Source organism: Rhododendron vialii, chromosome 4a (assembly GCF_030253575.1).
Source record: "Rhododendron vialii isolate Sample 1 chromosome 4a, ASM3025357v1".
In the NCBI taxonomy this organism is placed as follows: Eukaryota; Viridiplantae; Streptophyta; class Magnoliopsida; order Ericales; family Ericaceae; genus Rhododendron; species Rhododendron vialii.
Genome location: NC_080560.1, coordinates 33,104,593 through 33,132,277, shown reverse-complemented (window position 1 = coordinate 33,132,277; position 27,685 = coordinate 33,104,593). Strand labels below are relative to the sequence as shown.

The 27,685-nt window shown below is 41.0% G+C and overlaps 1 protein-coding gene across 1 annotated transcript; it reads right to left on the bottom strand.

The window, feature by feature from the left end:
• Window positions 1–347: 347 nt before the first annotated feature.
• Window positions 348–27,450, bottom strand: LOC131322055 (wall-associated receptor kinase 3-like). Its single transcript, XM_058353154.1, has 4 exons — window positions 26,642–27,450; window positions 11,102–11,408; window positions 5,838–6,023; window positions 348–1,871 (listed from the first exon to the last, which is right to left on the bottom strand). Exons 1-4 carry the CDS (start codon window positions 27,296–27,298, stop codon window positions 655–657), a joined length of 2,367 nt encoding a protein of 788 aa, XP_058209137.1. The 5' UTR covers window positions 27,299–27,450; the 3' UTR covers window positions 348–654.
• Between the last annotated feature and the right edge of the window lie 235 nt (window positions 27,451–27,685).

Below are 27,685 nucleotides of genomic sequence, written 5' to 3'. Positions count from 1 at the left end.
CTTTTATTAAAACCGTGATATTTGTAAACCTTCTTGATGAGACCTTTATCTATTATTGTAGTAGATGGAGAGAGGACAAGAAGGCAGTTTATAACACCTGTCCTTTTTTCCCCAATTGAACCTTGATCTGTGGAACAATGTTTAATTTTGGTGCGAAAACACTGTTCAATTAATATATAGGGGGGAATCTAATTAATAATAAACTTAAATCCTAGTATTTGCTTCACAAATCTCACTCACGGGATTTTTTATCCATTTTTTTTAATTGGATCCAGCTCCCTCCCCATGGCCCTTGCATTGTTCAAATTCAACGAATCATAGACTTATGTTGGGAGTTGCATGCACGAGTACAAAAGAGACTGCATTCTGAAAACAGAGACTGAATTCTGAAGATCGAACACTACCACAAGACCATAATTTGTTGGAAAATAAGAAAATCATGAGACAAACCCAGAATGCTACTTATTACACACAAATTCCGATGTATCCAAATGAAGAACAATCTACCTTTGCAATTGACCATTGTACATATATATTTCCAAAGCATTTTTGGTCTGTAGGAACCCAGAATGCTACTTATTAGAAAGCCCGACACATTACCTTGGAATACCAGGAGCTATGAGACAAAGCACCACCTCTTAATACCGGGAGCTATCAATCGGAAACGTCATGCTGCAGTTGAAAACTATAATATTGCCGAGATATTTCACTCGTGCTGGTAGAAAGACTTAGTGGATCAGTGTGAGAGTAGTCTACTCGTGCTTCTTCACTTGGCAAACTTTCGCTCTCTTCAAGACTTTGTTGATTAACCCATGGATCATTTCTATACCTCCTCAAACGTTCCAATTCCGTAACCACTTCTTTCATTGCAGGCCTCTCTTCACTTTTCAAACAAAGACACCTCTTCACAAGTTCCGCAATTGCTTGGAGTTGCTCCAACGTCCCTTCCCTCAACACCCGAGGCTCCAAAATTTGGGACAATCTATTTTCCTTCATTGACACAATGAAGTAGATTGCCAAATATCTTTCCGCTTCAGACCTCCCAGGACAAATAGACTTTTTTCCGGTCATTAATTCCGCTAGAACCACTCCGAAACTATAAACATCACTCTTCTCTGTTAACTGGCCAGATTGTAAGTACTCAGGATCCAAATAACCTAAAGTCCCTTGTACAATTGTATTGATCACTTGAGGTTGGTCCAAGGGGACTAATCTCGAAGCACCGAAATCCGCTATTTTCGCCACATAATCAGCATTTAACAATATATTGGCAGACTTGACATCTCTATGAATTATCGGAATGGAAGCGTCAGAGTGAAGATAAGAAAGTGCACTGGCTGCTTCTGTGGCTATTCGCAACCGATGATCCAACGTTAACCAGGATAACTTCTTATGAATATGCTGGGATAGCGTGCCATTTGAAATATACTCGTATACAAGCTCGGGAACTTTTGATTCGAAACAAAACCCCAAGACCTTCACAACATTCCTATGGTTAACTTGTGTTAGGATCAACAACTCATTGATGAACTGGTCTACTTGGACTTGGTCCACCTCCATTAATTTGGACTTCTTGATGGCAACTACGCGTTGGTCAGGTAGAATTCCCTTATAAACCACACCGTAACCACCTTGGCCAAGTATCCGGTCCTTGGCATAGTTGTTAGTGGCTTTCTTTAGCTGTTCAACTGTGAAGATTTTCAGCGGCTCTGCAGAACTTGTTTTATTAATTGAAGAAATTTTCTGCTTCATTAATAACCCACCATTTTGTTCGAAGAATTTCTCCCTTTGTTTGATTAGCGTCCTTCTCCTTATACCGAAGTATAGCAAAGTTACAATTATCAGTAATGACAAGAAGCCAATGCTCAATCCTGCGAAAAATTTAGGTATAGATTCAGTCATTAGGCCGGTAATCTCTACTTAAAACGAATAAAAACTATTTTTGAAGTATGTTGTACATGTAATGAGCTTTGCCAAGAGTACTTTGTGTTCCATGAGAGTAAATTAATTGGTTATCATTCTCATTTTTTTCACAATTCCTATCTTTTTTCCTAATAACCGATGTCTGCGCCAACTTGCGCGTATCTCCAATAGTCTCAAGATTTAGAATGTTTACCGCTGTGGAAATGGACCATGTGACCTCATGGATGAATACATACCATTCTTGTCCCACCCACCCCCCTTCTTAAAAATGGATGAAACTTCCTTTCCATTTAAGTGGAAGAATTCTAAAAAAAAATTCTAAAAAAATTTCCTTGATTTGTGGTACTATGTCAATGGTGGAATTAGAATATAAGCCATAATAATGAGACAACAAGTAGCAAGTGGAGTGGAGTGCAATTCGTGCCTCCTTTATCCACTTAAACTAAAGCCCGTCAAACTTGGCCTACTATTTTGAAATGTTGTTGAGTCCTCATTTTGATCGAGTATTTTGTATAGAATATTATAAATACGATATTTTGTTTAACGTACCCAGTAGCTAGGCACAGATGAAAGTTTGCACTTTAAACAGTTTTTTTTGGTCAAAAAGAAATTTACAGAGATAAACTATTAGCTAGGCACAGTGATTTTTATGAGTTCCTGGAGGCGAATACCAAGGTCTCACATCCTTCACCAAAACTGACTCGAAATGAGATCTTGGTCTGGCAACGCCCTATAGTTAATCAAGTCAAGATCAATATTGTGGATGAGGCAGTATGCTAGTATCAAGGAACACAAAAACAATTGGAACTAGAGCTCCTGCTCGCGGGGAAGATGGTAAGGTTTTGGGTACGTATATCGCTGAATATTCATCCTAGAATTATCTTGGCCCGATTTGTAGAAGCTCTGGCAATTCGGAATGGATTGGAACTGGGGATGGCTCTTAAAATTCCACGGGTGTCTATTAAATCAGATTCGAAAGCAATTGTGAGAAGATGTTTGGACTCACACGACTAGGAATGGCGACAGGGGCCGGGTGGGAGGGCAATGGGTTTACCCACCCCGTTGTGGGCGGGTCGGGTCCAATTGCCATGCCTACACACGGCCCACCTTCTGATATTGCGGTGCTATTTAATCATGATTGTTGTGCGTTGAAGAGTTCTTTTATTTCTTGTGACTTTAATTTCATTAAACATGATTGTAATCAGGCTACACACACGTGTGCTCAGAAAGTCCTTTTTAATGGTTTGTTCGATCTGTGGACGTCTATTTTACTCCCATGGGGCTCCCTTATGTCTCATATTTAGGCTTTTGCCTGCCGGATTGATTAATAAACTTTTCTCCCTTGACAAAAAAAAAAAACTAGAATGACATGATGGGGACCAATCATACAACTAACCACAATTTATAAGCTTTGTAAGTTCGTATGACAATACTCTCTATAAAAGAATTCTTTTGATCAGCTCAAAAAAAAAAAAAAACTTGGATAGATTTCTCTAATCTTCCCCAATATTTCTGAAAAATGCATAGACCTCCCTTGAAGTTTTTGAAATATCACTTCTCTCCCTTAAATTTCAAACTAATGTAAAACCTTAAAGTTACTTTGGCTTTGATGGTGCAAATTTTGGAGACAAAAAGATTCAAATACCCTCAACAAACAATTTTGACATGTACTAGAAAACTGTCAAATTCCATGCAGCACGACTCAACCCGATTTGTAAAATCAACACCGCTTAGCCCGGTTCATTTTTCCTTGCTCGCTCACTAAAAGGTTCTTAAAAATAATTTTTCTGCAGCAATTTCTTGACAAGTAAATGGAGATGAATCTAAGAAAAAGTGTATCATTCCAAACTTTTAAATCAAAAATGAAAACATTCTAAAAGTTTCTCAAAAATAAATTTTCCGCAGCAATTTCTTGACAAGTAAACGGAGATGAATATGAGAAAAAGTGTATCATTCCAAACTTTTAAATCAAAAATGAAAACATTTTATTCAATTAAACTATAATTTAATTGCTTAAATAGCAGTATAAATTAAAGTGTGATTTATGTTGTAATTAGCAATGGGGTCTTCCTAGACCCATATCTGATCATATCCCTATCATGTTGGTAGATGACTATACTGCTGGGATTGGGGTCCAAAACCTTTTAGGTTTTGGACATTTAGGTTTTGGACATTTGGCTATCTAATCCAAACTGTATTAAGTTGGCTTGGCTCAAGAGGCATGAGAATTTTTAGGTGTCAAGATGGGTAGCAGGTGTTAGGATCAAGTGACAAGCGTTTACAATCTTACAAAAATCCAAGCATTTACAATCTTACAAAAATCCACAAGTAATGGTAAATGCGCAATTCTATTTCTTTATATTAAAGTGATATTTCAAAAACTTTAGGCTAGGTATTTGCATTTGCCAAAAACATCAAGTGAAATTTACCCCAAAAAACCTTTTATACGAATAGCGCGTATTTTCTTATGAAGCCTAGTTCATCAAAGGAAAACAAAACCATCTCAACAACTTGCATGTTAAGACCCAGTACAAGCAAATGGAAACCAAACCAAACTTAACCAAATTGAGCCTTAAGTTTCATCAGTGACCAATATACCGAAACCGGGTAATATCTTAATTGTAGAGCGATACTCATTCGTATGTAACGTTATGATCAAGATTGTGCGATAGCTCCATCTAGGCCTGTAAATGGACCAGATCCAATCCGAATTCAATCTGAAAAATCCGATCCGAATCCTATAACGTCAATCCGATAATTTGAATTTGGATTACCACTATCGATTCGGATCGAATTCGAATCTTATCGGATTCGGATCGAGTCCGGTCCATTGACAGAAATGTTGTTAATACCATTCCGTACCGGCCGATACGTACTGTTTTAGACAGAATCCGGTAACTTGAACCACTGATTTCGTTCCGGCCTCAATACCGGTGCTTACCGGAGAATACCGGCGATTTCGGACAATACCGGACGAGATGGTGTTACCGGCGATTTCGGCCGGTATTGTGCAAAGCTGGACCAGTTGGAAAAAGAGAGGAATTAGAGGGGAAAAGAAGAAGATCAAAGCAGAGATTTTCAGTCACGAACTTCAAAAATCACTGCCGACGGTTTCTTCGAGGTCTACGACAACTCTGGTTTCTCCGGCAGACAACCAATTGAGATACAATCAATGGGAGAAGATTGATCGGAGAGAAAAGAGAGGATCGCCGGAGAGAAGATGATCGGCAACTTGTCGTTTCTTTTTCCCTTTCATCTTCCCGGCCCTCTTCTTTTTCAGGTACAGAGAGAGAGAGAGACATTTTTACTTTTGACCGGAAAGAAAAGAAAAGAAACAAAGAGTAAAGTTGTACCTGGAAAGAAACAAAACCAGTGGTTTTGCACACTGTTTTGGATTATGTGCATTTTGTTTTTTGAAGAGAGGATTATGTGCATTGAAGTGGAGGTGTTTCCAATATATTTTAAAAAGATCGGAAAAGAAGTGGAATAGTGTGTATAATATAGCACTTTCTTTTATCCTACTTCTAGTCTTTCTAGTCCTTTTTTTAGCCTAATAATTCTTTTATTTATCTTGCCAAATCTAATTTTCAAAGTTTCAAACATTAATTTTGTTGGGTTATAGAAATGAAGTTCAAGTTTATAACTAGACATATAGTTGTCATAACATATTTACTAGTAGCGAGAAATTCGAAACAGTTCCCGGTATTATCTCGGTACCAGTACGTACCGTACCAGTAGCAAAATCGGTACCATGACCGGTACGATATTCAGAACTTTGATTGACGGGCCTAACGCCATCCAAAACACGTATGATAACCGCTATGTTAATGCAACCATGCATATTGTGCATGACTTTACCAAAAAGAGAATTGGATTTGAAGCAGATTTTATTAGTTGAGCAATTACTTGCGTACCTAGAGATAACTTGATCCCTGAGGGTTGTGAGGCCTCCCGAACGCACCCAGTACTTCCGTCACGATCTTTTCTTCCATCGCCATAGTAATGATCTGGACATGTACAATTAAAACTTCCTGCAGTATTGGTGCATTTTGCTTTATCATGACAGTTATGGAGCGTGGAATTGCGACACTCGTCAATATCTGCCAATAGAACATTAAGGAATTGGTAAGCTGAACTAATGAATTTATATCAAATTAATCTATCGGAAAGATTTTAAAACATCACTTTCATAATTGTCTATGTAAAATAATTAAAGGTGAAGATTAAATACAAGCGGACAGAGGCAACCTTGTTCGTTTTGGTATTTGGGATTTTGGATTCTCTTTCTGTGCACGATCTCTAATATTTTTTCTCGAAATCATTACTCACATTTCTTTCCACTCAAAATTCAAAATCCAAAACGAACAAGCCAACTGATAGGAGTACTTGGTTTGACCCGTTCTAGAACTGAGAAATCGGTGTTTGCCACCTCAGGCTGCTGCAAGTCTATCTTTGGTCTGTATATAACATTTTACAGAACTGCAATAGGTACCGATGGGCAACGTACCGACGGCCCGTGGGGCCCACTACATGTCCCGCACAAAAAAATTCGAGTCGTTCATGCTGTGTTCTCCTTGCTTTTTGAAAAATAGTAGGAATAATAAGTGGAGAGAGATAGAGAAAGAAATATTGGAAGTAGGGGGAATTTTTAAAAAAATTCTTTTTGAGAAGTAAAGAGAACACAGCATCAATAATTTTAAAAAAACAAAACCGAGTAGGCATCGTGAAAAATCAACTCAACTCAATCCGATATGTATATGTGTTTGATCTAATTTTTTCATTTTTTTCCCGATTTTTAAAAAATAGAAAGATTAGATCGAACACATATACATATCGAATTGAGCTGACTTTTCGCGTGGCCGTCGGTACCCATTGGTATGCGTGGCCGCTGGTCCCTTTATCTTTTAGAACATTATATTTACCCATTTAATTATCAATATCAGTACTACTACTTTTTTTTAAAAAAAAAGAAAAAAAAATCATCTATCTACACATAGTTTTAACCAAAGAAATAAAACACTGTCTTGCGAATATAGGGAATTGTAATTTCTGGTCACATCCAAGATCATTATGGTCCATAGAATTTCGAATGTAGGGAGTTGTTGTTAGTTCGATTCCAAAAGAGAAAAAGAAAACAAAGAATTGTGGTTAGTTCACCCCTTGTTGGTAGTTTCACCCCATGTCACACAAAACTATTGAGTAAAACACTGTCCAACGATAAACAGAACAAACTCCACCCTGCAGCAAATATTTCGGGAAGCAAATCAGTGCGCTGATCACTTGGCAAGAATGAGAGCTGAACAACAAGAGGAGCTGGTGGTAACTCTTGATAAGCCACCTTCGATGAGGGAATTCTGGATTCGGGAATGCCTTAACACAAGGCAGGTTATTGATTAAGGAGGTTAAGTGTTTGTTGGGTCTGTAAACTTTAACCATGACTGATATTATGCCGCTTGTACTGACTCTTGCTTAGTTTTATCTAATTCCGATGTACCAAAATAAAAAAGAAAACTCCATTTTTATTCTCAAAATTAAAATGACCCAATTTAAGCTTAACATATATGGATACAGCACTAGTAGCACGACATTCGAGTGATAAGAGAATAAAGACACATCAGCAGCAGGTGCAACAAGACCTTTGTGCACCTCACTCACACTCAAACACACTTCCTCCATTAATCTGAGTTTAGGAGTTGGTTAGTTAGGCAGTTAGTGGTGCGTTGTAATCCAACTGATTAGCTAAGTGCCAGCTGTATTGATAGCTTGAGTTGTAAGCGGTTAGGGTTGTTGCATAAAAGCACTCTCTCTCATGTAATCAACAGAGTCAAGAATGGAGATTTTCTAATTCTTCTTCATCGAGATGCTTTCTTGAAATTCTCATGGTCTTCCTTATAGCATCTTTACCAAATATAAGGTACCAAAAAAAGAAGAAAAAAAAACCTTTACCAAATACATCAAAAGCTAACATCAAAATTATACTTTGCTATATATCAAAAGTTTGTGTGTGCTGCACTACAACAAATCCTTAAACTATATTATTTTATACTCCGTCCCACGTACAAAGATTGTTCATAAACTATGTTATTTTATCCTCCATTCCACAAATATTGTTCATTTCACTATTCACTTGTCTCAACAAATTGTCTAAATTTCAATGTTCACAATAATTTTTATGGTTATAAAATCTTTTTTCAATAGAATTAAGTGGTATCTATCAAACAATATTCATATTACATACAAAATATATTCTAAATTTGAAAATATAGAAAATTTTACGAGAAATGTGAATGGTGTAAATGGACAATATTTATTGGAAGGGGTATGACTTTTGATATATTTCTACTTTTATTGCTCTAAATATAAAATAATATGTCTTTAACCTTACTAAAAAGTTTTGACCAAAACTCCTTTATTGCTTAATTACTTCTATTATAATTGTTTTCAAAATATTTATTAGTTAGAAAATCGTGTGTTATGCAAATTTTTTTTAATTTTTGAATCATTTAGTCAAATACTTAACCTTTTAAATTTTGACAATTCATATTCAAATCGGGAAATGATGGGCCGGTCTCATTTTTTCCATTCCTCTCCGGCGCTAGGACTGTCATGTCATGGCATCCCATGCCAAGACTGTTTTTTAAGGCGCTTTTACCATTCAGCCTTCACTTTAGACGCATAACATATAAAACATGTGGATGATGTTGATTGATGCTTACGTGGCATATTTAGTTACTTTTTGCATTTCAAACTTTAAAATTGAATATCTCTTACTGTATATATCCGTTTTTCATGAAATTTATATTTTTGGAACCTACTCAATGAGATCTATCAAACAAGATTCATATTGAATATAAAATTATGTGCAGAAAAAATTAATTTCTGAGAGTGCGAATTCTTCATTTGAGAGATGTGAATTCTGCACTTTAATGGGTGTGAATTACTTTATTTTGGAAGGTGTGAATTCTACATTTGAAGGATGTGAATTCTATATTTTGGAGAGTGAGTTGTGTAGAGAATATGTGAATTTTGCATTTTCACACTCAAAATTTAACAAATTTAAAGAATTTACAACTTTGAAAAAAACAACTGACAATTTAACAATTCATACTTAGGGTTCATCCATCTTTTTTTATTTTTTTATTTTTGTTCAATATTCTTAGAGTTGGGGCTTAGGGTTTAGGGTTTAGAGTTGACATTTCGCAAACCCTAAACTCTTAAGCCCACAATGATAAGCAGTTGTGTGTAACATCCGGTTCACCCCCTAGGGTTCATCCATCTATGTTTAGTTTTTTTAGTTCTTTTCAATATTCTTAGAGTTCCTATTTGACAAAATTCACATGCCCTACATGATAAAATTCGCACCCCCAAAAAATAGAATTCACCCCTATTTGACAAAATTCACATGCCCTAATTGACAAAATTCACATGCCATATTTGACAGAATTCACACCCCTTAAAAATAAAATTCACCCAACAAAACAAAGAATTCACATCCCTATTGATGGTGTGAATTCTGCATTTGAAAGACGTGAATTCTTTCACCTTGGGGTGTGAATTGTTCTGAATTGGTGTGAATTTTTAATTAAGTGGTGTAAAATAACTTTTTTTACGTGTACATAATTTCATATTCAAAATGAATTTTGTTTGAAAGATCTCATCGAGTAGGTTTCAAAAATATTTTTTTTATGAATTTTCGATATGTACAACAAAAATTATAATTGTTTAAAGTTTAACAATATATGAGATTTATATATAATTATGTATGTATATGTATGTGTACGTAAACATGTGACAATTTTAGAGAGAGATAGAAAAAGTTATGATTAGAAATATTATTTGGTAGTTTCCAAACAATGCTTCATCACTCATCAAATGCCAAATGTCAATTTGTTTCTCAAGCCACTAACAAAAGGTAATGGATCCCGCTATTAACCAATCATGTATTGGAATGCTACAATGGGATGTCATCCACATGGGATTATTTTTTCTAAATCTTAAACCCAAAAAGCGCTCAGAAAGGCGTTTGGCGGCATATTTTCGTGAAAGCAGTCCTTATCCGGAATGAGGTTGACACAGAGTGTCCTTATGCGGGCTGGCGTGGACAAATTTGGGGCGGCTTGTAAAAAAGCCCTATCAAATTGGTGAAAGAAAGATCGGGCCCGTACTAGAGACGAGACAATACGTTTGATAATAGAGAAACAGGTGGGGATTTCTAATGTGAATGGTCTGTTAAAGGGGATGGGCCAATTCGAGTGACCCAAAAAATGAAATACGAGCGGGTAACACTTTGAACCCATCAATTGTTACTGGGGAAAATGACATTCAAGGACGTATTTTGATAATTAATACCCTTGGCGGGTATTAATTGTCAAAACATGTCCTAAGCCGTCATTTTCTCTTGTTAATATCCCTTCAGCTTCCTTGGGTGGGAATTCGGTGGATGAGGGAGCTCTAAAAGAAAGAGAGGTCGTGTTTGACAAGAAAAGTGAGAAGTCAATTCGAGAGGTGGAGCCAGACAATAAATTGGGGAAGATTTCAAATGCAAAGCAAGTAAAAAGGTTAAGGGCAAGAAAGACGTTAAAGCGGCGTTTTTGGCATTCGAATCGTTTGGATCTTTTTAGAGCACAACGAAAATGTGGAAGTCTTTCGCATGAATAATTTGATATTTGGAGTGTAATGGTAGATTCATATGGGAAACGTTGTGGGAGATATTTTGATAGCTTGGTACCTTGCCAACAGCAGTTTGGGATTTCTTAGGATTGTCTCATCTATGTCCTTCTTCTTGTAATATTTTGTTATATCAATGAATATTACTTTCTTTGCTTTTCAAAAAAAAATTACGTTTGATAATTTATTTTTCAGAGCTCCACGCAAATAATCGGAGCCGTTCAATTTGTTTAAAATATGTTCTTAAGGGTTTGCATAAAAAATCAAACTCATTTGAATATCGGCAAGGGCTTGACGGGTGAGGGACATTCCCTAAATTTGAAGAGAGGAAGAAAATTTGTAGGATGACATCAAATTATTTAGGGTTCAAGGAATATGTTGGAGCACAGATTTCATGCATGATCGCTTAAATTTTCTATTTGAGGAATCTAACAGAGATGCTCTTATGAGTCTACCCCATACCATGACAGTATGATTTGAAAAAACAAATATAGAATAGCCAACAACAAACCTGTGCATCCAGAATTGAAATAAGGATTGCCCTTATAACCTTGATTGCAGATGCAAAGATATCCTCCATAGCCACTATCCGAGTCATTACATGAAAATGAAGTATTGTCGTCACCTCGGCACTCCAATGTACCCGAGTTTCGAGCTTCATAACAACTCTGATCTCCGATCACAAAATCTATTACCAAGGGTACATTAAGCCTGATTCGGTTTTCAATTTTTTTCGGGGAATATTTGAAATCTGATTCACCTTCGAACTTAAAGCGATTCTGCTCCCCCAAAAATGCATAGATACAGGTGGACGAAACCTGTAAGAGGCATACGAACAAGACAGAAGAGAATGACTTTTCAGGTAGTTTTGATCTTAACTCTTAAGAAGAAAGAAGAAAATTGGGAGAAGAGGGGTGAAACTTCTATATATCCAACGGACTGGAACGTCCAATTTTACATATTTTGGGCCGGGTTCAAAACCATTGATTTATTACAATTTGTCGAGATCATCAATCATATTGAATTTCATATGGACGGTATAATGAAGAGTATTTTTAAGAATATAAAATTATTACGTAATAATATCTAATGGTATTTGATCAACATGCATGATGGACTCCACAATGTTTACCAGTTGGTTTGATACTACAATATGTTAGGACCATAGCGCACGGTCTCTTTTTGTTGGCAACTTTCATGACAAAATACACATTTAATTTTATCCCTATTTATCGAGTTATAATTTCATTTTATCTTTTCTAAGCGTAGCGAGTCTATATAATATTAGAGTGGATGAGTCATTATTATTTGTAAAAAGAAAGCAACGTGAAATCGAAAGAAAAAAACAAAAGGGGGCAGCCCTAAATGGAAGTTGCTTCGTAGGTTAATTTGGAATAAAACCATATAAAAAGAGAAGGGGCCAGTAACAAAACGTGTATTGTGATTGAGAAAGAGAGAGCAGCCAATATACAAACGGTTTTTGAAGAGAAAAATTCTCTGAGTGGCTTTGCTTTGAATCTTGGAGGACAATGAGATCGATAGATCATTGAGCATACAAGATATCTCCAAGGGGGGGGGGGGCGCCTGATTTCTCTGTGACCTTCTTGAACCTTTTTCTCCGTTTGTTGAACCGTAGAGAAGTTATGTCAATCTTCGTGTACCTACAGAATTGGAGGGGGGTGTTCCTCCGGGAAGAAACTCCGACGAACTAGTCAATAAGTGGAGATGGAGGAAAGAAATTTAGTAAGAAATCATGGTAGGAGAATGAAGCGAGTAGTTGAGAGTAAAATCAAATCCTTGCCCTAGAAGGGATACTCTTCTATTTATAGGCAAAGATGTAGAGTGCTAAACAAGTCGGTTTTGCTTTTCACGCGCATTGCCATGCTCGGATGACGTCATGTGTCTGAATCATTTAATGAGCTCGGCTTCCCAGGGTTTACGGAGCAACATTAGTCAATGTCAGATATGTCACATCGCACAGAGATGTTACCTCGGTTATCAAAGAAGATAACTCACGTATCATCGGAAGCTTCTAGAATATTCCACAACAGCGGTCTCCGAACGTCAAGAATGAGCGGGCATATCACCGAACAGAATCATCCTCACCGAACAAGATAGGTCAATTGACGGAAAAGACTTCTCCGAATGATAAGAATAACTACCGAAGGAAACAAGTTCCATATTACTCGGAGAAGACCCTGAAGCTCGGCAGGATGCCCAGGATCCTCTTATCCTTCGGGAGAAACGTGATATGACATGCCAAGACATGACTCGACTTAAAGATGAACTGAGACAATTGAACGATGGTTCCACAGTAGCATAACCCTTTTGATCCCTTTGAATATTTCGGCCCACTACACTAGTCCCTTAACTCCTGCTTTCCCGGCTCGGAAGGGAAGGAGGAGTTGAAAACTAGTGGCCGATCAAAAGCAACGGCATAACAGTTGGGGGTTCTTTAATGCCTCTGTAACCGTCGGTTTCAAATTGTGCTACGCGTTGCGATGCCATTGGGTAGTGATACGGTGCATCCCATGAGTCACCACGTGTCCATCATCGAACGGCACATCAATCTCCCGCTCAAATCCAACGGTTGGGGGTTCGGCACCACTTCGAATTCTGCCTTAGGTATAAAAGACGAAAGATGGAGAGAGAGAATCACTTTTTCTCTCCTTCCCTCGATCATTTCATCTGCATAGTGACGTTCAGCACTAGAAAACCGCCAAAAATCTGAAGGTTTGAAGTATTTGATCTCAGATTTCTCTTGGTTTTTAGGTATTTGTCGATTCTTGATGCTTTTTTACTACATTTTGGTTATTTTCGTGTATGTTTTGGCCCAAGAAATCGGATTTTTCTCTCTGTTTCGATTGGTGCAACTACCTGACCACTGTAGAACACGTTGAAGAAGTTCATGTGTTCTTCCGAGCTCACGTACATCTTCAACCCATGTTCTTCCGAACTACAATACAAACTCAACCATGTTCTTCCGAAGGAAGACATTCAAACAATTTTCCAGATGATTTATCCGAACAAAACTTAAGGTTTTGATTCTCCGAGGCACAAAAGAATCTGAACGATACCCCTAGAACATTCCAATGCATGATAGAACCCCATGCTCGAAATTCCAATGTGATAAGTCATTGCTCTGGAATGTTAGAGAACGCCTAATGAACGCTCGGAAGGGCTAGAACATCGAACGTAGGCACTTTAGGTATTGAGTCTTCAACGTCTACTTCATCCGTTGAATCCTACCACTCGGTGGAAAGCAACTCCTCTCACCTTGATAGGGTCACACCCCAGATTTTCGAAGCAATTCAACACCTTGCTCGGAATTATCGCATCGGAGGGAGCGAGAAAGAACCCGGAGGAGTTAAGGGGATCGATTATTCTGCCAGGGTAATTCCCCTCCATACAATTTGGCCAGATAGTGACATAATTGACCTCGAAGCGGAGCCTTCGGATAAAAGAGGAGAAAATCCAAACGAGGAGGAGGAAGAGGACGCTGAAGGTGATACCAATGAGGGTGAATCTGATAGGGAAACACCTGCTGCCTCGTCAAGCCGAGTGGAGGAGGAAACCGGCGATGTTGGTGGGTCATCCTCCTAAGTGCCGAGGAAGAAGAGAAAGATCATCCTTCTAGATCCTGACGTGATCCCGGATCACACGGGAAAAGACCCTTGCCCATATTGGGAATGCCCATATAGGGTTCCTAATATCATTCAGGCATACTCTCCACCGCGCGAGCTATCACCTTCGTTAAGGCCAATGGCAATCAACCGGTGGCTCGTACTTTGCGTGATTACCTAACTCCGGAAAGAGGTTTGCACGTGTCACCGATAGCTGTTCCAAATTGCACTGCCACCAATGCGTTTGCTTTCAAGCCATAATATCACCGGGTTATACCAAAGTTTCGGGGGCGTGAACTTGAGGATCCTTATGCTCACATTTGAGAATTTGAGACCATTGTTAGCACCTTTATGACAGGGCCGAGACAGTTAGACCAAGCTCGCCTGAAGTTATCCCCTTTCTCGCTCAATGACAAGGCCAAGCAGTGGTTTCACTCTTTGAAGCCCCGATCTTTGCTAACTTGGGCTGAAGTTTAGGATGTGTTCACCACAAAGTTCTTTCCGGTTAGCCGAACCAAGCTTCTCATGGACCAAATTTAGAATTTTAAGCAAAAAGATAGGGGGGTTTTTTAAAAGTATTGGGAACGGTATAAGGATTTACTTGCCGCTGTCCCACACCATAATTTTCCCATGTATCTGGCGATCAATTATATCTATTTAGGTTGTGATCGAAAGTCCAAGCAGCTTCTTGATACTATGGGGAGCGGTGACTTTATGGGAAAGGATCCTGATGCCGCTCGGGAATTTTTAGATGCTTTGGCGGAGAGGGCTCAGACTTGGCAATACATGGATCCGGGTGATCAAGCAATGAGAAATCAAGGCCCGAGTGGTTCCGGCAAGTTTTCGGTGAGCGAACATAATGTCTCGAGTCAAGGTTAGACAAGTTATCAACAAAGTTGGACAAAATGAAGTTGGATGCAGTCCAAGTGAAAGAGGTGAAGGAAATTCGACAAGTGGAGGAAGTGTGTGTCATTTGTGAGACCGTTGGTCATTCTACCGATAATTGCCATACTATTCCCGCCTTCGACACCATTTTAGTCAACTTCCTCCGGAGGAAGTGTGTGCATTGTATCAAGGTTGGGATCCGTACTCCAATACTTACAATCCGAGGTTGCGGTCTAATTTGGCTTTCTGTTGGGGTAATCAGAATGAAGCGGGATCTTTGTCAACTTCGCAAGGTCCTCCTCCCCCTCAGAATCAGACTTGGCGGCAACCTCAAATCCAAGGTCCCCCGCGGTTTCCTGCAATTCAAGGCTCGCCAAGATTCATACTGCCCAACAAATTTCAAGGGCAAAACCAGTTTTCGCGACAACAAGCACCTCTTCTGCGACGATCTTTGGAGGATACAATGAATGTGTTTTTTCAAATGTAAGCCACTACCAATGAGCGGACGGCTCAAGCTATGAACGACATTTGTAATCAAGTGGGCAAATTGACAACCGCAATTGGTGTGTTACAACAAGAGAGAGGGAAGCTTCCTACTCTGCCTTTGGCAAATCCTCAAGGTCAACATTTGATTGGTAGCTCTTCGGTGCCTTTCCCTGAGCAAGCCAAGGCCATTATTTCTTTACGAAGTGGGAAAACTGTTGATAATGCTCAGGTGGAGCCGTCGGTCACGCCAATCTTGCTACCTTTTCCAAAACCGTCAAAGCCAACAACATCAAATGGGAAATCCCCCAAGCCAGCTCCCACGAAAGAGGAGAAAGGAAAGACAAAGGAGAATGATGTTCCACTAGCTTTCACTGTTCCTGCACCATATCCCAACCGGCTAAGGACGCCAGCCAAGCCAAATTTGAATAGTGACATCTATGACGTGCTCAAGCAAGTGACGGTCAACCTCCCTTTGATCGATGCTATCAAACAGATTCCATCATATGCTAAATTTTTGAAGGACTTGTGTACTCACAAATGCAAGCTCCAAATACAAAAGAAGGTATTTTTGACCGAGCAAGTGAGCTCGCTCTTTCAGTCAACCCTTCCGCCCAAGTATAATGATTCGAGGTGTCCAATGATATCCATCACTATTGGAGGCAAGGTTGTAGAGAAAGCCCTCCTTGATTTGGGCGCAAGTGTGAATCTCTTGCCATTCTCAGTGTATGAACAACTTGGTTTGGGTGAGATGAAGCCAACTTGGGTGACTTTACAATTGGCGGATCGGAGTATCCGAGTTCCGAAGGGGATGGTGGAAGATGTTCTAGTACAAGTTGACCAATTTGTATACCCGGTGGACTTCGTGGTTCTAGACACATGTCCAGTGCCGGCAGCTCAGGCATCCGTTCCAATTATTCTCAGGCATCCGTTTTTAGCAACATCCGATGCCGTGATCCATTGCCGGGATGGCCGACTTAATATGAGTTTTGGAAACATGAAGATGCAAGTCAACATGGTCTATATCGGGAGCCAAATGGGAGATGACGACGACGTATGCGAGGTTAGCATGATATACTCACTCGTTCAAGACCATGTCAATGAATTCATTTGTAAAGATGAGTTGGAATTAGCACTTACTTCTGCCGAGACCGATTTTCTTGATGCCCCCGAGGTTGCGTGTTTGTGCTCCTTGCAAGATGAGGAGGAAGCGTGTGGCATAACCCCGTAGATTCCAAAATTTGAGGAATTACCTCCGATCGAGAAGCGAGCCGTTCTGTCTTGTGTGGAACCTTTGAAGCTCAAGTTGAAGCCGCTACCGGAAACACTTAAGTATGCTTATCTTGGCGATGGCCACAAATACCCGGTGGTGATCTCCTCCGCCCTAAACGAATTTCAAGAATTGGAATTGCTTGTTTTGTTACGGAAGCATTCCAAGGCCATCGGGTGGTCCATAGCTGATATCAAAGGCATCGATGCATCCCTTTGCTCTCATCACATTTACATGGAAGATGATGTCAAGCCATCTCGCCAACCTCAGCGGCGATTGAACCCGATCATGAAGGACGTTGTGCGAACAGAGGTGCTTAAGTTATTGGATGTCGGCATCATTTACCCGATAGCGGATTCTAAGTGGGTTAGCCCGATCCAAGTGGTACCTAAGAAGTTCGGAGTGACGGTTGTGAGAAATGACAAGGACGAGCTTATTCTTACGCGTGTCCAAACAGGATGGAGGGTATGTATTGACAACCGGAAATTAAATGCTAGTACAAGAAAAGACCATTTTCCTCTTCCATTCATAGATCAAATCTTGGAGAGTGTGGCCGGCCACAAGTTCTATTGCTTCCTAGACGGGTACTCCGGTTACAACTAAATCGAAATGACCATGGAAGATCAAGAGAAGACAACGTTTACGTGCCCATTCAGGACCTTTGCTTACCGTCGTATGCCGTTCGGGCTTTGCAACGCCCCCGGTACCTTCTCGAGGTGTATTATAGGTCTTTTTAGTGACATGATGGAGAAAATTATTGAGGTGTCGGGGTGCATGGTGGTTGACAGCCCACCTCTTATCCTTTTATTTCATTGACTTTAATTTAGTTTAGTTGAACTCTAACTTAGTAGTTTAGCAAGTTTTTGTTGAGGTCGGTATGTGGCCTATGACTTGGTAGTTGAAGTTGGTGGCGGCCAAGGGTAGTTGAACCTAGCTAGTATATAGCCACCACCCCATTTTGTTAACCGTTCTTTGATTAAATCAAGGTCAGTATATGCTATGAAGCCCTTAGTAGATCCCTAGTATGCCTTGATTCCATTTTGATTTATCGCATGATAGTTAGCATTTTTTAGTTTGTGGCATTTTCCTTTCGACGATCAAGTTTTAAATTGTTTAGTCTTAAGTTCTGTTTAATGGTGCTCTCCACTTAAAAGGCTTAGTATTTTTGTTCTCCGTGCCGAATTCGAGCACCTTTTTGTGGGATATAGTTACTTTTGTGTACCAGTGATTATAGCTTCATATCCACCTTTTGTCTTTTGACACCCATTTTGGATACTTGTTTATAATTTGCTCAATGTTTAGTTGATCACTCAATCTTTAGCTGCGAGTTGTTTTGGAATAATTTTGTTGTTTTTGAGCTCTTGCTAATTAACTGCAGTATGAGTTGGTGCTAAGTAGTTTTGTCAGAAGGATTGTTAGTTTTCTCTTTATTATTGCTTTATTGCTAGGGGCTAGCAACGCTCAAGTTGGGGGGGTGTGATAAGCACCTAAGATTGTTAGATTATCGTGCTTAAGTCCTCTAGTTATTAGCGTTCTTATTTATAATTTGTTATTTTTATTCGTTTTACTCGTAAGGTAGTTTGTTTAGTGTTTCAGGTTAAACGTCTCTAAAAGGCATATTTTGATCATGAGGCTAACCCCCAACAAAGTTCAAGTATCCACGTCCGGTGGAAACTCTACTAGGATGACCCAAGAGCGAAGGTGTGGAGCGTTGGGTGGCCGTCGGGGCCATTGGAGGCCATGTCTTAGAGGCTAGCCTGGGTTTTAGAAAATAGCAGTCCCGTATCGATACGCCTTTTTGTTGTATCGATACGCATTAGCTTCATGGAGTTGTAGTCTTTGTTGTATTGATACGGCCTTAACCCGTATCGATATGGGAGCACTACGGGGGAAATGGCCCTTTTTCTAGCTTAGCAGCGTAGTATCGATACTTTGCTTAATCCGTATAGATACCACGAGCCTTTGGCCAGATATTTGTTGCTTTTTGGGCTTTCCACTTATGAAATAGTTGCATTTATTAGTATACTTTTTAGATATTTAATGAGAGAGAAACTCATTTTGTATAAAGAGGGGTTCCATTTCTCCTCTTTGTATCTGGTTCATTATTAGCCTTAAAGTTTTTTTAACTTTGGAACTCCATTAAAGCTCTTTAAGCTTTTCAACTTTTATTCCATGAAGAACTCTAGTAAGTAATCGTCATTTGTTGTTTTTCCGTTTATTAATGTTGTAGCCGCAGACTAGATCCTTTATAAAATCAAGTTCGTTTTCGTTTTCATCGGTTAAAAGTGATGTCTTATTTTTATACTTTGGTTTGTTCTTTAAGCATGTGTGAGTAGTCGTTTGGCTAAGTCTTGGGCTAATCTTTCCCAATGACTTAGGTGGTTACTTGGTTCTCGAATCTTTGGACTTAAAATCATGGTTTTTGGAATTTTATTAACCTAGCCATTTTGGTCTAAACAAGGGGTGTTAACTCCTTGGTATGTTGTTTAGTCAAGCGGTCTTGGCAAGCGGCATATTGAGGGCTCATGGCCTTCTACGTGTTAGATACATTAGCAAAAATAGGTTGGTTTAGTTCCGTTTAATCACATCTTTCTAAAAACGTAGTTTTTTAAAGCTAAATCCTTCGAGCGTGAGTGCGGGGTCGTGACTCTCACTTGAGTTATAATTGATCTGTAGCGGCCTTTGTCGAGGGAAAGACGATCCCCAGACTTGCATCTTTTAAGTTCATTAAGCACATTTCTAGTTTATTTCCTTAGTAATTCCACCGTTTAAAGCAAAACCAAGTTGGCCGTCTTAAACGCCGAAATCCACCATATAAAACCTACAACCCGATTAAGCTATCTTGGATTCCCTGTGGGTACAATCCCGATTTTACTGGTTTATTACGCTTCCGACGATTTAGCCCTACGCTTGGGGTTTTTCTCAACCTTATATTTGAAGGCAAGGTTATGGTGCTAAGCATGAAACGCTCCGCATCCCCAGCAGTGATCTTAACCAATGGCGAAGCTTCCACCCATTTAGTGAATATGTCAGTGGCAGTAAGCATGTACTCAAATCCTCCAGGTGCCTTTGGCATTTTGCCAACAATGTCAAAAGCCCAAACCGCGAACGACCATGGACTGGCGATCATTTTAAGAGGAAATGCAGGCTGGTGGATGAGGGATGCTTATTGTTGACATCGAACACAGCACTTCACATAATCTTCTGATTGCTTGACCATTTTTAACCACCAATAGCCTTATGTCAGCGCTCGTTGGGCCATAGTTCGTCCACTCGATTGTGCACCACAACTGCCTGAATGGAGCTCGTCCAGAACACTCTCTACTTGATCCTTGTGAATGTTCTTCGGTAGAGATAATCGTTCGGATCCAAGAAGTAATTAGCTGCTCAGCAATGGATCTTGTGTGCTTTATGTCTGTTTGGTGGAAGAACTTAATTTTTCAAATAGGCAATGATGGGATCCATTTGGCTTGGACCTAGGGTGATTGCCATTACGGAACAAACTGATGGCTCAAAACTCGAAGACTCCACTTCATCAAAAACAATTGTGCGACTGCCCGAGGTCCTGTATACCGAAGCAATACCTGCCAAGGTGTCTGCAAGAGAGTTATGTTCCCGAGCGATCCACTCAACCTTCACTCGGCTGAACTGTTTAAGAAGTGCCAAAACGTGACTAACATAAGCATTCATATGCATGCCCATCTTTGGCTTGGTAGTCGTCGTTTATATGACCAACAATCAGCCGAGAATCACAAAACACGTGAACCGAGTCTACTTCCATCCGAAGAGCGAGTTGAAGACTAGCGATGAGAGCTTCGTACTCAGCTTCGTTGTTCGTGGCGGGATAGCAGATGGAAACCACACTCTCGTGCACCGTTCCACTAGGAGAAACTAGGACAATGCCATCCCCAGCTCCATTGATGTTTGAAACCCCATCGACCATAATTCTCCATGCATCTCCTGAAAAGAGCTTCCACTCTTTCGTAGGCTTTTTTGTGCCAAAGGTATACCGAGCACACAGGGACTTGGGGGGAGGGTTACTCCACTTAACAAGAGTTTCTTCATCAGCAATCCGAGATTCCTCCGTAGCAGTGGCCAAGGCGTTGGCCTCATCTTTCAATCTAGGAGTAAGTTCAGCAAAGAAGTCAGCCAAAGCCTGACCCTTGATGGCAGTTTGGAGCTCAAACTGGATGTCAAAATTGGCCAATTCTTGAGAAAACTTCAAGATCTTACTCGATGAGTCAGTCTTTCGAAGTATAGCTTTGAGAGGAAACTCAGTAAGGAAATCCTATGGAATTGAAAGTAAGGCGAAAGGCTCGTTTTAGCTGAAACAAGAGCCAGTGCTAACTTTTCCATAGGCAGATACCTCGTCTGAGAGTTCGTCATCGTCTTGCTTGAGTAAAAAATAGGCAAATGCTCCATCCCTTCTTTTCGAACGAGAACAGTGCTCGTAGCATGATCCGAAACAGCAAGGTAGAAGTACAAGTTTTCATCTGGCAGGGGTGTGACGAGGAGTGGAGCATGGGAAAGGTATTCCTCTAATGATTGCAAAGCCAGCTCACATTCCTCAGTCCACATGAACCTACGTCGACTAGTCTTGATTGCCTGGAAGAAGGGTCGGCAAAGATCTCCTGAGCGTCGGATGAAACGATTCAATGTGGCCACCATCCCCGTGATTCGCTGCACTTCCTTGATTGTAGTTGGGGCTCAGAGATTCTGTACGGCTGTGAGTTGCGTCAGATCAGCTTCAATTCCTCGGCGACTTACCATGTAACCAAGGAATTTTTCCGGACCAACTCCGAACGCACATTTTTCAGCATTTAAACGAAGCTTGTGCTTTTTCAAATAATGAAGATCTCACCCAAATCCCGAAGGTGATCTATGCCAAGCTTGCTATTGCAGACCATGTCATCAATGTATGCTTCCAACGTCTTGCCGAGCTTGGAAGGAAACATTTTGGTTATTGTCCTTCGAAAGGTTGCCCTTAAATTCTTCAATCCAAACGGAACAACGTTGTAGCAATAAGTGCCCCGAGGAGAGATAAAAACTGTCTTTTCCTGATCCTCTGTCGCTAAAGCAATCTGATGGTAGCCTCGGTACGCATCCATAAAGCTTAGCCGCTCATATCCCATGGTAGCATCCACCATTTGTTCTATCTGAGGAAGCAGGAAGCGATCCATCGGACAAGCATTGTTGAGGTTTGTGTAGTCAACGCAAACTCTCAACTTTCCATTCTTCTTCGGTACGATGATAGGGTTAGCGAGTCAAGTTGGGTATAGAATCTCCCGAATTGCCCCAGCCTTCAGCAATTGATCTACTTCCATCATCACTACCTCTACATGCATAGTCATCGAGCGTCGGACCTTCTGTACCACTGGTTTTCTGCTCGGTTCTACATTAAGGGAGTGAGAAGCGAACGAGGGGTCTACGCCTAGCATTTCCTGAGGAGTCCAAGCAAACAATTCGATGTTCTCTTTAAGGAATTTGAACATCTCCATACTCTCGGTCTCATTCAAGGAAGTGCCAACGCGAAAGTATCGCCCACCATCTTCGGTAATTGGCATCCGTATAAGCTCTTTGGTTGATCTCTGCTCGACAGGCAAACCCACATCCTCAAGCACGGGAATGTCAGTCGTCTCCACACATTGTACCTCAAAGAAGCTTGGTTTGTTTGTGACGGTGTTGATGTAACATTTCTTGGACTGGACCTGGTCTCCTCGGAGGCTCTCCTGCCATCCATTCCATCCAATGAACTTCATGATTTGGTGAAAGGTGGAAGCGACTGCCTTCATTCCATGTAGCCAGGCTCGACCGAGGATAACGTTGTAAGGGCTCAGAGAATTGACCACTACAAACTCGACATCAATCACTCGGGAACCGGCTCGCACGGGAAGTGATATCAAACCGAGTGGCCAAACGGGGGCGCCGGTGAAGCTTACGAGCGGAGTGGTTGCCGTCCGAAGTTGACCAGGAGTGAGTCTGAGGCTTTTGAACATCGAGTAGAACATTACTTCAGCCAAGCTTCCCTAGTCAACCAACACTTGTTGAATGGGCGATTTGTCAATAGTGATGGTGACAATAAGGGCATCAGTATAAGGTAGCTGAACTCCATTGAAATCTTCAGAGGTAAAAGTTATGGGACCTTCGAGGTTCGGGTCCACCCATTTTCGCTTTGTTGAGGTGCCGATATTACAAACTGATAATGCAGCGACGACTTTATTAATTTTGGACTAGAGCTCGGCTGCCCATCCTTCAGAGACAAGGCCCTGGATGACTCCCACGATATTGCCTATAATCGGTCGCTGAAGGGGAAGCAAATTCTTCCGAGTGTCAATCCACGGATTGAGATGCCCCGCTGCAGCAAGCTCCTTTAAATATCGTTTGAACGGTTGGCATTGCGTAGTATAGTGACCATGTTCCTTGTGGTACGTGCACATCTCGGGGCCATTTCCTGTCGTGCCCATGAATCCCGTCGACCAAACAAAGAATGGAAGTTAGCCGATGATGCTTAGGAGCTTATAGATAGGCTCGGTGAACGCAGTTCGCTCGGCCACATACTCATCCGGTCGCAGTTCTTGTCTTGCCTGCTACCATGGTTGTTGCTGTTGTGGATTTTGTGGGGGACGATTATTATTAGTCGGCTTCTTTGGCCCCTGGCTTGTTCCGCCTTGGACACCCTGTCCTTGGCAAACGTTAACCACCTGCTTCTTTGTTGTAACAGTTGCCTTCGGAAGATCTGCGACGTTCGAAACATTACGCTCGGCGACAGCTTCCTCGTGTACATAGTCCTTCTTAATGATAACCATAAGCTCTCCCATGGTTTTCGGTGGGTTTCGAAACAAGTCTCTAAACATCGCTGAAGTTGGATCCAGCCCATTCATGAATGACTCAGCAGCGACCCTCTGGTTATAGTTGGGGATGAGGTTGTAAACTTCCCAGTAACGTTTGGTATACAACCGAAGAGTTTCTCTTGGAATCCTTCTCATGTTTACTAGCATAGACAGCGTCTTCGGTTGAATGTTGCTCGTCACAAAACACTTGGTGAATTCCAACTCCAGCTCGTTGAAGCATTTGATAGACTTGGGTTTCAGCTGATTATACCAAAGCATGGTTGGCTCGCTCAGTGTAAGAGGAAAGATCTTGCACATGAGTGCGTCAATGAAATTATAGAGGCTCATAGTTTGTCAGAAGCGGCAAACGAACGCGACTGCGTCCTTCTTTGCTTTATAGCGTTTGAGGTTGGGCATGACAAATCGATCCGACAGTTGCTCCTGCTTGATAGCGTCAATGAAGGGGGATGCCTTAGCCATCTCGAATTCGAATTGTCAATTGGAACAGGATCTGGTTGCGCGGTGGGGGACGGAATTTCAACACGAGGCTCGGGAACCCTCTTGTGTTCTCAATGATGGAGTCAAGGATGTTCAATCCTTTCCCGATGTTGTTGACTTCCTCTTCCCGAGGGTTCTAGGGTTTCACCTTTTGAGCCCAGCAAACGAGCGTGATGAAGCTCAGCACCTCCTTCCATGGGTTGATACGTACGGTTGGTAATCCTGTGAATTGATCATATAGAATTATCGTGTTGTCATGCTCCGAACATCCATCCCTACTTAATGTTCGGTGATGGCCACAGGAATCTAGTGAGTGTCGTCTTTCATGATGATGCTTGGAAATCGGTCTTGACTGCCCCGATCGCTCGGGGAATCTACCCCTATGGGTGAGCCGAGGTGGGTTATTCAAATCCATGGGTTGCTTCCCATTCCTTGACTCCATATGCCATCATGAGGGGTGATGCATGCAGCCTGAAACACCCGTTCTGTTGGTACCAACCATTGAACTTGTAGTAGAGGATCTCAAGCTCTCAGCTCAGATGAGGCTTACCAGACGTGGACGAGAGCTTGTTGGTTGATGTCTTCGGGCTTGTTCGGGACGCTCGAAGATCGTTCGATGTTCGAATGTTGCTAGTTCAGTCGTTTGTGCAAGACGTGACTTCTTGCTGCGTTCGTGGACTTTCTTCGAGCGGCTTGGTTCAGCAGGATGGATATGGGTAGGTGTAGCGACCACGCCACCATCCCGATCTTCTAGCCGTTGCTGGAGTAAGGCTATGACCATCGTTTGGCATTTCTGCTCCGCTAAGGCGATGTCTAACTCAGTTTGAGGGAATGAAAGTTGTTGAGAAACTGGTGGAACGGTCCTCGCAATCTAGTTGGGTTCGAGGATAAGAGATCCGTACCCGGCCAGTCCGAGGGTGAAATTTTCTGGACCTAGTGGTGGAAGACGATGAGCCATGTGTTTTGTGTGAAAGAGAGAAGGAGAGGAAAAATGAGGGAGAATGAGAGGAAAAATGAAGAGAGAGAAGGAGAGGAAAAATGAAGATCTGGGGTGGAAATCAGGTCCACTTTGTGCTAGGAAAATGATTTCAGATATCCCCAGCGAAGTCGCCAATTGTGGGGGGGCTGATTTCTCCGTGACCTTCTTGAACCTTTTTCTCCGTTTGTTGAACCGTAGATGAGTGATGTCAATCTTCGTGTACCTGCAGAACCGGAGGGGGGTGTTCCTCTGGGAAGAAGCTCCGACGAACCAGTCAGTAAGTAGAGATGGAGGAAAGAAGTTTAGTAAGAAATTATGGTAGGAGAAAGAAAAGAGTAGCTGAGAGTAAAATCAGGTCCTTGTCCCAGAAGGGGTACTCTTCTACTTATAGGCAAAGATGTAGAGTGCTAAACAAGTCGGTTTTGCTTCTCACTCGCATTGCCACTCTTGGATGACGTCATGTGTCAAAATCATTTAATGAGCGCTGCTTCCCAGGGTTTATAGAGCCACATTAGTCAATGTCAGATATGTCACATCGCACAGAGATATCACCTTGGTTATCAAAGAAGATAACTCACGTATCATTAGAAGCTTCTAGAATGTGCCACAACAGCAGCCTCCGAACGTCAAGAATGAGCATGCATATCATCGAACAGAATCCTCCTCACCGAACAAGATAGGTCAATCGACGAAAAAAACTTCTCCGAACAATAATTAAGAATAACTACCGAACGAAACAAGTTCCATATTACTCGGAGAAGACCCTGAAGCTCGGCAAGATGCCCAGGATCCACTTATCCTTCGAGAGAAACGTGTTATGACATGTCAAGACATGACTCGACTTAAAGATGAACTGAGACAACTGAACGATGGTTCCAAGTAGCATAACCCTTTTGATCCCTTTGAATATTTCGGCCACTACACCAAGATGTTAAACATCTTCTCCAACTTATTTGAGAAAAGTTCTAAGGAGGATTTCTGGGCAAGTTAAAGTCCTTCAGTGGATTTCCTGGAGACAAACAGAAGGCTTGTGTTTTCAAGGCGGCGGTAGTCAAGCACTGGGGTAGTGAACGAGCGATTCGGCAAGTAGGCCTTAGGGTGATTGTGGGGTAAGATTACTTGTAACTACACAATGAGTTTTATAGTGTTTGATTCATTCCCGTGGTTTTTTCTCATTTAGGATTTTTCACGTATATCTTAGCATTCATTATTTGTTTGCTTTTTGTTTTTGAGATTGATTTACTTTTCAGTTGGTAGCTTGATTGATTAAAGAAATCATACATATCAAATATTTATATTCTTAGGCGAGTTAGGATTTCTCAATTAGTATCAGAGCGAGTTGCTCATAATATTAGAGTTTATTCTTAGAACGGATCCTTATTTTTTTTGATTTGCTACTATGGATACACCAAGAGAAGGCAATTTTTTTCACAACTATTTTTCATGCGCTGGTTTTCAGAAAAAAAGGAAACAAAATCCAAACCTCGGTTTCAGTTTCACTGTAAACCCTGCCCAGGGTAGCCGTAGCATTGAAGTTTCTGAGCCCCTTTGGAATATCGATTTGGCAGCAGCCAATCCCCGTGCAATTCCCAGGAAGCACTTCGGCATTTCCCGAGCACACGGACAAACATCCGGTACTGAAATCCCGGTCTTCATGCTGCCACGAGATCAAGGCGAAGACATTGCAGCCGACGACCATGAACTTATTTGCCGCGGCCGAAAACGTTATGCCTTCCGCCAAATTCACCCACCTTGGCTCTGTATAGTTGGTGGCCCCGGTCTCGTCGTAGCACCGAACAGCGACGGAGTTTTGTAGCCGGAGTTGGGTTTGGGAGATTGATGAGACCTCGAGTTCGCCTAGGAGGAGCTTTGGACTGCCGGAAGAATTGTCGCACTCGAGCTCCAACCACGAGTTGATGTAGCAGCCCGACTTAAAGCCGAAAGGGTAAGGGACGGTTACGTTTCCGCAATTGAGTGGGCAGTCGGGCTTGGCGATGAAGAAGCTGTCGTTGGTTATATTGTCTCTTGCGATGATGTTGGCAGTACTGGCCATGTCCATTCCTAGTGTGGGTTGTGGTAATAGGAGGCAGGAAAGAAACAAGAGGAATGCATGAAGATACATGATTAAGGATGAACACATATATATAGTTGGAACTTTGGAATTGAAAATGCTAAGACTTTCAACAATCAAATATGCATGAGAGCTCGTGTGTCTATCTTATCTCTCTATTCCCCCGAGATCTATATATATACTAGTACTGCATACTCCCTCCGGTTTCTAAACTACCACTCCAATCACTAGGCCACTTATCATTTTGTTGATAATATTGCAAAATTTAATAGTATATATTACTAGTTTTTTAAATAATTTGTAAAATATGTAATATATATCGATATGTATTATTTATTTAAAATATATTTAATTTTTTGAAATTTGAAAAAGTAATTAGTCTTGTATTTGGCGACAAAATTTTATTTTCGTCACCAAATGGTACCTACTGACCGCGAAGAAATTCCATTTTCATCG

What these genes read in the sequence shown, in the direction of transcription:
- LOC131322055 (XM_058353154.1), bottom strand. Translation starts at nt 27,298, where the DNA reads ATGTGTTCATCCTTAATCATGTATCTTCATGCATTCCTCTTGTTTCTT. An exon ending in ACAGTGAAACTGAAACCGAG is followed by an intron (nt 11,409 to 26,641) that starts GTTTGGATTTTG and finishes TGCCTCTTACAG; the next exon opens with GTTTCGTCCACCTGTATCTA. An exon ending in TTTCAATTCTGGATGCACAG is followed by an intron (nt 6,024 to 11,101) that starts GTTTGTTGTTGG and finishes TTCTATTGGCAG; the next exon opens with ATATTGACGAGTGTCGCAAT.